Genomic DNA, 13144 nt, shown 5'->3' on the forward strand with positions numbered 1-13144 from the left:
GTCTGGAAAAATATTAGACTTTGAAAAGTCAAGGATGCATGTTTTTAAGCTCTAGGTGAACAGTGTCTCCAAATGTGGTCATGGACTAGTGCTGATCCGCCATTACTAGTCTATAATAAAAACAGGGAACTTGCACCAAAATGTCATCACATAGATCACTAAAGCACACGGTTTAGGTCAGCTGCTTCTTTTTTTTTTTTTCCTTTTGTATCAAGAGTTTCTCACTGAAGGAAAGCGTTACCTTAACATTGTGGAAAAAGCCCTTTGTCTTATTGAGGATGGGTAGTTCCTAAGAACAAAATCCAATCAATCAAGTATCATGATAATAAAGAGTGGTGGAGAACACTAAACCCATTTAAATGTAGAACTAAACTTAAAAGGGAGATTAAGTTATGGAACTGAATGCAAATATCAGAAATCCTGACACTATAGAAAAGATAATACAACAACAAATATTAGGAGGAGGTAACAAAGGAGGTCTGCTGATTACCTCCTCTTTGATATTGGAAGGGATATGGATTCAAAGCAGATGAAATATTCAAAACAGATGAACTAAGGAATAATAGACCTTTCGGTACAATATACAGAGGGTGCCAAAAAAATGTATACACATTTTAAGAAAGGAAGAAACTATATTAAAATTGTAATACTCAATATGTATAGATAACAAAAGATGAATACAAGTCATGCGTATACATTTTTTTGGCACCCCTGGTATTTATTTAAAGTCATAAAAACAACTATAATAATATTCTTTTAACAACTACCACTTACATATTCAATCCAAATCCTGTGATAGAGGGGAAAGATGGGAGATGGCAGTAAATGTAACATATTAATTTCTTTTTCCCTCTATAAGCAAGATACTGGTCTACAGGTGACAACTCAAGAAACAAAATATTGAAGTTACTTGAAGTTATAAACAATGAGAGAACTACAGATTATAAACCTTCCAAATTATCAGAAAAATAACAGCAGTGAATAAACAGTAAAAAAACTAACTCTGGTTTATATTCAGGGGTGGAAGTAGAGTGGTTTAGTAAACATGTATGTTAGATGTTGAAAAGTGCTTTGAAGAAATGCCTTATTGTCATGACATTTGAGTGAAAATTAGATGGAGGGGAAAGAGAAACCACATGGATCCCTAGCAAAGAGTGTTCCAAGCAAAGGAAACAGCACGTGCAGTAGCCTGATTAGGAGCGTATCTGGCATATTCATGAAACGTGAAGTAACTGAGGGAGTGTACAGGAGATGAAATCAGAGAAGTAATGGTGGGCCAAGTCACATGTGGTCTTGCAGGCCATTTTGAGAACTCTGGCTTTCACTCAGAATCAGAATGCCATATACCTTTTTTTCAAGTGCCCAGAGAATATTAAAAAAAGAAAAAAGGCCATATAATGGCTCACAAAGAAAAACTCAAAGCAATCCCAAAAAATAGAAACAGTTTGACTCATAATCTCTGATCATAGGTAATAAAGGTAAAAATTCATAACAACAAAAATCCCGATCACCTGGAACTATAATAACTCTTTCAAATGTAATTCTTAGGTCAAAGAGGAAATTAAAACCAAAGTTAAGGAATATCTAAAGAATAACATTATATCAGAATCAACGGGATCCAGTGCACAAGAGGAAAAGCCACAGTCATAAAAGACTTTCATTACTGAACAAAAATAATAAAAGTAAATAAAATATACATCATAGTCTATAAGGTACAAAAATAACAAAAGTAACTTCGGGAAAGAGAATATTATAATAAATAAGGATAAAAACAGAAATTAACTGCAAAACAGGAAGTCAATACAAACAAATCCAAGAGATGGTTCTCTGAGAAAAATAACTGCAAATAATTTTGAGAACATGAATGAAATGGAGGATTTTCTGACAAAGCATAAAATACCAAATTGATTGTAAGGGAAACAGAAATTCTAAACAGACTAAACAGACCAAAGGAATGGAGAAAGCTGTCTAAGCTTTACCCTTTACCAAATCACCAGGCCTACACCGTATTACAGGTGATTTCTATAAAATTTCAGGGAACAGAAAGAGATATCCAACGCTATTAAACCTGCAATGGAGTAAAGAAAAAGATGAAAAGAAAGCCTCTAAATTCATTTTGTAAAGCCAGTATAACACTACTAATTGAAACTGCAAAGATGGTAAAAGCAAACAACAACAAAAAGCTGATCAGCAGTTGCCTGGAGACAGTAAAAGAGGGAAAAGAAGGGATTACAAAAGGCTGGAAGAACCTTTTGGGAGTGACGAAAATGTTCTGTATCTTGATTATACTGGTGATTCCATAGGTTCACATAACTGTCAAAACTCACCAAATTTTACACTTGAAATAAATACGTCTTATAGTATGTAAATCATTCCACAATAAATAAGGGAAAAAAATAATTTAATTGTACACTTAGGACATGTACATTTCCCTCCCTGTGTATGTAATTTTATATTCATTGAAAAACAATGGATGATTTTTATGTGCTAATAAAGAATGTCAAAGATATATTGTAAAGAAAATAAAATTAAGAATGCAGCATGCGAAGCATAATCACATTGGTGTTTTAAAAAAAAGAAAATCAGGGCCAGCCCAGTGGTTCAGGTGGCTGGAGTGCCCTGCTCCTAACGCTGAGGTCGTTGGTTCCATTTCCACATGGGCCAGTGAGCAGCGCCCTCTACAGCTATGATTGTGAACAGCAGCTCTCCCTGGAGCTGGGCGGCTGGGAGCAGCCAGAGGTCGGCGTGAGCTGCCGCGGGCTACCGTGTGCTGCCATGAGCAGCCAGTGGCCAGCATGAGTGGCCGGCAGTCGGCTAGAGCTGCCAGGAGATGACAACCGACGACCAGCGACCGACTGCCTAGCTGGGGGGAATGCAAGGCTCATAATACCAGCACGGGCCAGGGAGCTGTGTCCTACACAACTAGCCTGAGGAACAACGGCTTGCACCTGAGGGGGGGGGGCGGTGGATGAAGAGAGAAACAAACAAAAAAAAAGGAAATCAAATTTATTATATGTATGCCTAAAGAATTTCTGTAATGATACTCAAGAATCTGGTAATAGTGAATATTGCCTTTGGGGAATGTAGAGTAGGTAGGGTCTGTGGTAGAAGAGAGATATTTTATTATACACTATTTCGGTACAAATGAATTTTTTATAAATACATTCATGTGTTATTTGTTTCAGTCAAAAATAAGATAACATTTTCTTATTGACTTAGATATAGAAGAAACACTAAAAGATTCAGAAATATATACAAAGTCATTCAAATATAAAATGGATGTTCCTTTGGTAACCTCCCAAATTGTATTTTAAAAATACTTGTTCATCTTTATGTTGAAATAAATGATAAAAGAATCCCTTCCAAAACAAAACAAAACAAACCAACAATATGAAATCGTCAAGTAAAGGAGGAGTTAGGGATTCCCTAGTTTCTCTGAGTCTTTAAATCACCCACACAGAAAACCCAAAGAGGTACACTGTCACATCAATTATCAGTCAATGTCAAGTGCATGATCTACCTACCGAATCAGCTGCCAAATGGTTATTTGAATTGGTGAACTCTGATACCAGCTCATCAGCTACTTCATTATATGATGTTGTACCTTTCCGCTGAACTTTCTCACACACTTTCATTGAAAAATGTCTCAAGCCTTTTCCATTTTTATCTCCTTTTTTGCTTCTTTTACTAAAAGAGAAAAAAAATGTTTATTCTCTATTATACTTATTTAGAGACTTTTTACAAAAGTATAAAATACTGTGAGATAGTAATTTGATGTTTGCTTCAAGTCATAGATTTTAATTTAATTAGAGATGAGGAAATGTTTTAAACCTAATTTTTACCTTAAAGGCCTAATAAACTATGAAGCTACAGTGTTTCCTTATGTGTACCATTCATTTAGTCAACAAGCATTTACCGACCAGTTACTTACTCTTATGTGCCAGGCACTGTTCTACACACTGGGAATAAATCCATGACAAGAACAAAAACTCTGCCCTGGTCAAGGTTATATACTGGTCAACACTTATCTTTTTGTATTCTATGTATACTACAGTTCTTTTTCACCTAAATTTATCTACTCAATTTTGAAACAGAAGTTATCAGTATTCTATCTATTCAGTATTAATAATGATTTAAGTCTTCAATTATTTTAAGTTTGGTTAATGCCTAGACCTCAACTTTGATAACTTAATCATTATAATTTTCAGGGGTTCAGTTTAGTTCTACTAATAGTTGAGTCCCAACTATCTGCCAAGAACTGTATTAGTGATTAGCAGTACAAAAATGACAACTGAAGCAAAATCTTTCCCTCAGGGGATGGGAGAGAGACAACACAGACATATAACACAAATAATTCCAGTATAACAGTTAAATGCCAAGTTGGAGTTATTCACAATATTCATGGAAAACAGGCAGAGAGGCATCTAGCCCAGCCTGACGGAGGAAGACTTGCGGGAGTAAGAGTCAGAGTGAAGTGAAAATAATCAACAAAATGCAAAGGAAACCTATGTAATGGGAGAAAATATTTGCAAACCATTTATTTTATCTGATAAGCGGTTAATATCCAAAATATCTAAGAAATTCCTACAACTCAATAGCAAAAACAAAACCAAAAAAGCAAACAAAAAAACCCAAATAACCCAATTAAAAAATGGGCAAAGGACACAAATAGACATTTCTCCAAAGAAAACATACAAATGGCTAATAAACACAAGAAAAGATGCTCAATGTCACTAATCATCAGAGAAACGCAAATCAAAACCACAATGAGGTATTATCTCACACCTGTTAGGATGAATATTGTTAAAAAAAAAAAAGTGTTGGTGAGGATTTGGAGAAATTAACACCCTTGTACACTATTGGTGGGAATGTAAGATGGTACAGCTGCTACAGAAAAAAATATGGAGGTTCCTCAAAAAATTTAAAATAAAATAATCCAGCAATCCCATTTCTGGGTGCATAGCCAAAAGAATTGAAATCAGGATCTCGAAGAGATATATGCACTCCCGTGTTTATTGCAGCATTATTCACAATAGCCAAGATACGGAAACAACCTAACTGTCCATAGATGGATAAATGAATAAAGAAAAGGTTGTACATACACACAGTGGAGTATTATTCAGCCTTTACAAAGAATCAAATCCTGCCATATGGGACAACACAGATAAACCTGGAGGACATTATGCTGAGTGAAATAAGTCAGTCACAGAAGGGCAAATACTGCATGATTCCACTTATATGGGGTATCTAAAATAAACTCATAGAAGCAGAGAGTAGAATGGTGCTTGCTGGGGGCTGGAGGGAAAGGGGAAACGGGGAGTTGTGATTCAAGGGGCATAAAGTTGCCGTTATGCAAGATGAGTTAAGTTCTAGAGCTCTGCTGTACAACACAATGCCTAGTAACAATAATATACATTCACAAATCATTGTTACAGGGACAATGAGGATAGGTCTCATGTTAAGGGTTCTTACCACCACGCCACCAACAAAAGAAGGGGTCAAGTGAAGGAAGTTAGGAAGGACACTCAGGCAAGGCAGCAGCAGCTGCACTAAACACGTGAAGAGTAAGCAGATGGTAAATGTTAAGAGACTCGTTAACGAACAGCGCAGTATTACCAGACTATAAAGTACAAGGCAAAAAATGAGGCAGAAAGGCAAACAAAGGGCCAGAGCCTTCCCTGCCATGCAAAGGAACCTAGGCTTTATCACATTCCATCAGTATAATTACATTCATTTGTAAATTATTTATGTGTTCTACTGTAAGATATACACAAAGAAACAGACACAAAGCACTTTTCAAAAGAATGAGATAAGGACACATATCTATTTTGCTTTTCCCACATTCCCAAAGAATCATCTGTGCACTCATTGTGGTCACAGACTATTACTGAAATACTGTAACACCACTAAATGGTATTAAGTGGGGGAGTGGCATGGTGTGATTTTCAGTTAAGAGATTCTGGCTGCAAAGTACAAGACAGATCTATTGGGGGAGGGGGAAGCAAAAGCTGAGACAGGAAGACCAGGTGAGAGGCTACTGTAATAGCCTAGGCAAGATATGGTAAATTCCGAAATTGGGGCAATTGGTCAGGTTGAGTAAGAAGAGATGGATTTACAAAATTTTAAAGATAAAAATCAGGAGAACTGAGTGATTGATTGATATAGATGGTAAAGAAGAGGGAAATAGGGGAGAATGGCCCTTAGAAAGAAGGGTCATTTTGAGATCAAGGAGCTAGGAACAAGTTCATGAGTTCCATTTTAAACCTCTTCATCTGCACTGCACTGCACCTGTCCAATACCTTAGTATAACCCACACGCAGCTACTGAGCGCTTGAAATGTGGGGAGTGTAAATTGAGATATGCTGTAAATGTAAAATACACACTGAATTTCAAAGAGTTGGATTAGAAATGAATGTAAAATACACCTTATGAATAATTTTTATAGTAATTAAATGTTGAAATAGTATTTTAGCCATACTGGATTAATTAAAGATATAAAAATTAATTTCACATTTGTTTTTACTTTTTAAATTGGCATTTAGAGAATTAAACATTACATGTGACTTGCATTACATGTCTACTGGGCAGCAATGATGTTTGAGTTTGACATGCCTACAGAACATCCAAATTGAATACATAAGTCTACAGCTTATGGGAGAGAATCATTTACAAACTTATTCAGCATCTGTACCCAGGCCAACCTCCTTCCTACCAGCCTCAAAGCATTAGGTATCCCCCTTCCTTTTCAAATTCAAAGTTCTTTTTTAAGATAATAGCTCTACTGAAATATAATTCACATACCATAAACTTCATCTTTTTAAAGTATACAATTCAGGTTTATGAAGAGTTAAGCAACCATCACCACAATCTGATTATCTTCACCCTAAAAAGAAACCTTGGGCCCACTGGCGGTCACTTCTCATTCCCTGTGCCCCCAGCCCCTAGCAACCACTATTTCTGTTTCTATGGATTTGTCTATTCTTCAAAGTCAACTTTTCAAAATGAATTTTTCACTCCAGTGCTTCTGTTGCTCTGTTCTTTGTTCTCTTTGAGCTGTTCCATACAGTATTTTTTTGCTTTTGGTTTTTTAAAACATACAACTTTATCATGGAACCTGAATCTGATCAGGACTCCAGATCCAACTACCAGTTAAAAGAAAATACTGCGGACAGAAGAACACACTAAACTACACTATGGGGATGCAATAAACAAGATCTTTAGGATTTCTCTTCAGGACACACAATGTGGTTTGTTCGACTAATAAACTGTACGGGGTAAGAGAGAGAGGGAGAGGGATAGATACAGAGGGGAAATTTATTGATAGTAAAAGACATATCAATTTACTATTTAAATCCTGATTAAAACCACACACATACACACACCCTAGTTATGGGGGAGTCTGGGAACATTGCAATACAGCAGCATAGTTTTAAAACTCTCCGAATTCCCAGATAAAAACAGAGCAATTAGATAGCAAAACCAAAACCCTGTGATAACACTTACAACAAAACTAGATGACAAGGTATTGTCAACAAACCCCACAATACAAGCTATCAGCGGCCAAAAGGCCCACACAGTAGTGTCTGTATGGACAGAAAGAGAAATACTCAATGGGGCTGCATTTAATGGAACTCAGAACAAGATAATTCCAAAATAGCCAACAAGAATTTACTGGAAAGCACAGCAGTGGAAATGAGAAGTTTACCCTCTTCAACACCAGCTGAGTGCAAGGGGCCGGCAGAAAGCACCACAGAGGTTGCAACAATCTAGTCTGTATGACTCACAACTGATATTCAAAAGAAAATGACAAACATTGAAGGTAGGCAAAGAATGTACTGACAAGAAGGGTATCGGAAGAAGAAAATCAAAGTAAGGGAATAGAATAAATAATAAATGCTATTAATTCAAGAAAATGATCATAAAATAAGAGAAAAAAGAGAATATTATCAACCCAGAATGACAAATACCAAAACATTCTAGTCAAATTGCTGAACTTCAAAGAAAAGAATCTTTTAGTCATCTAGAAGAAAAGAGTATCAGGTTTTTCAACAGCAAGGTGTTATGCCAGAATAAAACAAGTGTATTTAAGAAACTGAAAGAATGAGCCAAGGATTTTTATAGTCAGCAAAACGGACTATAAAAAGCACAAACTTAGGGATTACTATTCCCACGAGCTCTTCCTGAAGAAACCTCTGTAGAACAAGCTTCAGACAATCAAAAGACTAGAGAGACAGTAACATTAAGGACTGGTGAGTGTTACACATATAGTTCCCCGTAAATGAGACTAAATGAGGGCTAAGTGGGAGAGAGTATAGTATATAAATGGATATATGCTCCAACACTGTGACTAAAGTGTGACTATTAAAAAATGAGAAGAGAATGAAGACCGCATATGCAAAAATAAATTTTTAATATTTTCAGCAATCACATGAATGGTAGTATTAGTATTATTTGGGACTGTTGAGCAATGTAATATGGGATAAAGTCATGACCAGATACGCTAATTCTATCATCTCTTTCATCCCTGATGTCCTTAAAAATCAGGATCAGTATGGGAGAAAGGGGACTGAGATGTAATGGAGAAGAGGTTTAGTTATGGTTTGAAGTGGAAGTGTCAATACGAACTTAGGAAGTAGTATACCTTTGTGTTTGTATCTTAGTTCTGTCCATTTAAAGAACTAGAAAACATGACCAATCTAGCAACAATGAGTATTCTAGCCCCCAAATGGAGCTTGACATATAATCCTCCCTAAAAAACAAAAAACAAAAAACAGCCCTTCTCAGAGAAATGGCTGATTCCAGGTATAGGGCAGGAAATATACAAGATGAACTTGGAACATCTTGTTAATACCAGATAACAAAGAAGCTATCAAAGATGACTAGGGTCATATCAAAAGGACTTAAGAATCAACTAGAAGAGGCTCCTACTGGCCAAAGATGGGACAATTTAAGCTTCAGCAGTGATAATAATTGCTATGTATGAAACCCATCAAACGTTTAAATTTATCAATTCACAATGATATTTTTAAAAGGGAAGACTTGCTCACCTTTGGAGGAAGACAGAAACAAATTCATCAAAATGGTCAATAAATTTGACCATGGGTCAAATTTGAAAATTGGTCAATAAATTTACTGGGAAGGAATCAAGCATTTATTCTGCTTTCCTGTATGACCTGTATACCTCTAGGTAAACAAATAGTAGAAGGGGGAAATGTCTTTATATAAAAGTAGCCCCAGTAGTAAATGAAAAGGAAAGGATAGAATTAGAACACTAATTGCAACCCAAAATGAATTAATAGAGACAAGCATTAAGCATCAGTGGTGTTTGCATCATAAAGAGGGAGATAACCAAACTTATGTGCCTCTTAAAGGAAGAACACACCACTATCTATATTCTTGCCAAAGGATCGGACATTAGTCTGATAAAGCCTCTGAATCTTATGGACAAACTACATTAAATACAGAGAACAGAGGAATATGGTGAGACGCATTGAGTATGCAATCAGCAAAATCTAGACTGTGGGAAAGACTATAGGTCAAATAGCCTAGTTTCTTTACCAACTAAAATATAAAGAAAATAATGGGACAGAGGGGAAATCTATATATAAAAGAGAGATCGACTTTTTTTTTAATGGGCAAGATTAAAATGTAGTGTCAAAGGATGCACATTTAAGTGATAAAACTATTTAAACATGCAAGGAAGTGATTATTATAAATATCAGGAAAATAGTTATTTATAGCGAAGAGAGAGGATTGTGATTCAGATGGGGCACAAGGAAGGGCCTTCTGGGGTTCTGAAACTTTTTGATCTGGTGATGGTTACAAGAATGTTTACCTTAAAGGATTCATTAGTCATACATTTGCTTTTTGATGATTTTCTGTATCTGTATTTTATTTTACAAAAAATTTAAAACAAACAAAACATTTAAAAACTATAAATTTGAATAGTTACTAGATACTTGATATTAAAGAATTATTGTAAATTTTCTTAGGTATAATATTGATATGAGGTCTGATAATTAACTTCGCGAACTTATTGCAATGCTGTTGCTAACCTTTTTTGGTATCAGAGGGATTATTCATTATAAATTTGTACCAACTGGACAAATAATTAACCAAGTTCACTATTTGGAAGTGCTGAAAAGGCTGTGTGAAAAAAATCAGATGACCTGACCTTTTCGCCAACAATTCATGGCTTTTGCATCACGACAATGCACCAGCTCCCACGGCACTGTATGTGAGGGAGTTTTTAGCCAGTAAACAAATAACTGTATTGGAACACCCTTCCCACTCACCTGATATGGCCCCTAATGACTTCTTTCTCTACCCACAGATAAAGGAAATATTAAAAGGAAGACACTTTGATGACATTCAGGACATCAAGGATAATACAATGACGGCTCTGATATCCATTCCAGAAAGAGTTCCAAACTTGCTTTGAAGGGTGGACTAGGCACTGGCATTGGTGCATAGCTTCCCAAGGGTCACTTCGGAAGTGACCATAGTGATATCCATGCCATGAGGTATGTAGCACTTTTTCTAATAGGATGAGTTCACGAACTTAATTGTCCGACCTCGTATACAAACTTGTTCACAAGCAGTACTACTCATAATAGCCAAAAAGTAGAAACCCAAATGTGCATCATTAATGACCAGACAAAATGTGGTATATCCATATAATGGAATATTATTCAGCAATAAAAAAGAATGAAGTATGAATATATGCCCAACATGGATGATCTTTGAAAATATGCTAAATGAAAGAAGCCAGTCACAAACTCAACAAGGCAGGGAGTCCTATTTCCTTGAGATCAATGTTCCAAATTTCAGCCTGGGGAACTGTCTTTGGTGTAATTTCCATGTGTTTAGAGATGGGATGGGAGGTACAAGGGGTTTGGAGGACTGGGCAAGTTCAGCTGGCCCAGGTGCTCCTTGGATAGTCTTCGCTTTGTTGCCCTCATTACATCTGCCATCGACTCATCCTTGTTTTTCATACTTGTCAGCTCTAAGCATGGAGCCTCTCCATGTCAGTGCAGAGGAGAATGGCTTCCATCTCCCATTCTACTTCTCCTATGCATATTTTGGGATGGGGTTTCTTTTCACTGGTCCTTCCTTATAAGCACACTAGCTTTCCTCTTCCGTTAGGAAAAATCTGTATCTCTACTACTTTCTACAGCACTTTTAGAGATTTATTTCCTTTTATTATTGTTTACATGAAAATGTCAATAGGATTTAAGGGGTTGGGGGTACAAACATGGTGTTCAGTTCATCATCTTAAATGGGAATCTTCTTATCCAAATCTTAAATAAATAGAGTTTTCACACAATTTTTTAGAACCTGAGTTCTTTGAAACACCAAGATCCTCTTTCTAAATAACATCAAATTTGGCCACAGGATACAAACACTATGGCATCTATTAGTCCATACATCAAATTAAGAATCAGTAGGAAGCATTCTTTACCAAATAAAACCAAACTGAGAAATTAAAAGAAAACCAAGAAAATAAAACTACTAATATAGTATAGTTTGAAAAGCATGTTACATTTTCAGAATAATTTTATTTCAAGTGCTTTTGTGCCCTGAAATTCAAAAGAATGGTGCCCAAAGAATAAAAGAAAAAATATTTATCTTTCCAGGCACTTAACGAGAATCCACAACCACTATCTTTTTATATTTTCCTAATAATATTTTTATTTATATAAGTAATATAAAACTAAAATTTGTAGTATAAAACCCAGGTATAAGTTGTAATAAATGTATTCCATTCAAATAAGGGATTATATATAATATGTAATAAAAACTATTTCTCATTAAAATGAGTCAACCAGAATGTTTACATCAGCAAAATAATTTTATTTGATAAAAATAATTTAGAAACTTACCCTCCCCAACCTCACTTTCCTATATGTATCCATTGTGTATGTGTGTGGGGGGTGGGGAGCAATCTGAAATGGGAAATCAATGTTTATCCCTCATGAGCCTCTCCTCTCCCCGTCCGTGGGTTATGTTATCCAGGCCTGTGACCATTTACATGCTCATGAAATCCTTATATACACTACTGGTATCATCACTTAGATAACTAATAAACTTCTTGAACTTCAAATGTCTAAAACAAAACTCAATCCCTCCCCAAACCTACTCCTAACTACAGTAAATGTAAATGGCATCAATATTTACCCAGCTGTCCATGCAGAAACAAAACAAGAGCCATCCTTTATTTCCCCCTGTCCTTCATTCAACCTATCAATAAATCCTGTTGGTTCTACCTCCAAAATTCTTTTTCCCTCATCTTCAGTGCCATGCCATTGCCCCCTGCAATAGCTTTCTAACTGACTTCCTACTTCTGTATTTGTCCCCTTCAGCAGCCAGTGTAAATCAGATCATGTCATTTCCCTGGTAAAAATCCTTCTTAGAATAAAACCCAGATTCCCTACCATGACTTGCCAGGCCTCTGATTCCTGCCGACCTCTCCACCCTCATCTCATATCACTCTGCCTTTCTCACTGTCTCCAGGCCACTCACCACTGTGCTTCCCCAAAAACATCAACCTGGTTTCTCATTTAGGAGCTCTGCATTTGCCAGTGCCTCTGCCTAGAATCCCTGGCTCCCCCACCTCACCAGGCTACTTACATGCCTGACTTCTTTGCATTCAAACGTCATCTCCTGAGAGAGGCCTTCTCTAAGACAGCCAGCATCCTTCCAATAATCCACAAACCACACTTCTTATTTTTTTGCCTACCAACTACCACAGTTTAAAATTATCTCATTTGTTTATTGTCCCCCAACCCCCAATATCAGCTCTTTAAGGGCAGAGACTTTTTGATCTTATTATTCTCTCATGCGTAAAACACAGCAACCCTTAAAAGATATTCAAAATATTTGTAAAATGAACTTCATAAATATCACTGAAGCAGTACAGATATTAATTAACTATGCTGGTTTTGATTAGTAGCTTATTATGATTTAGATTATATTAATTTTTTATAAAGTTTTAACTGAATTCCAACAGAAAAAAAATACTAAGATTACAGGAGCATAAAGGAAGACTGAAACACCATTGTGCTAAATTTTAATTATTTAGGACAGGAATAAAGAAAACCACACAGAGGCTGCCACCATCACCTGTAGGGCACCCAGGACCATC

The 13144-nt window shown here is 36.1% G+C and overlaps 1 protein-coding gene across 10 annotated transcripts in view; it reads right to left on the reverse strand.

Annotated features, from left to right (window-relative positions):
- Nucleotides 1–13144, reverse strand: part of TFDP2 (transcription factor Dp-2) — a 186638-nt gene that overhangs the window by 49598 nt on the left and 123896 nt on the right. For all 10 annotated transcript variants that reach the window (XM_074312942.1, XM_019747143.2, XM_019747140.2 and 7 more), the window contains one exon: nt 3525–3687. In XM_074312942.1, coding sequence (XP_074169043.1) covers nt 3525–3687 — 163 coding nt within the window. The remainder of the gene's footprint in view (nt 1–3524; nt 3688–13144) is intronic.

The sequence above is a fragment of the Rhinolophus sinicus genome, linkage group LG10 (assembly GCF_036562045.2).
Source record: "Rhinolophus sinicus isolate RSC01 linkage group LG10, ASM3656204v1, whole genome shotgun sequence".
Lineage (NCBI taxonomy): Eukaryota > Metazoa > Chordata > Mammalia > Chiroptera > Rhinolophidae > Rhinolophus > Rhinolophus sinicus.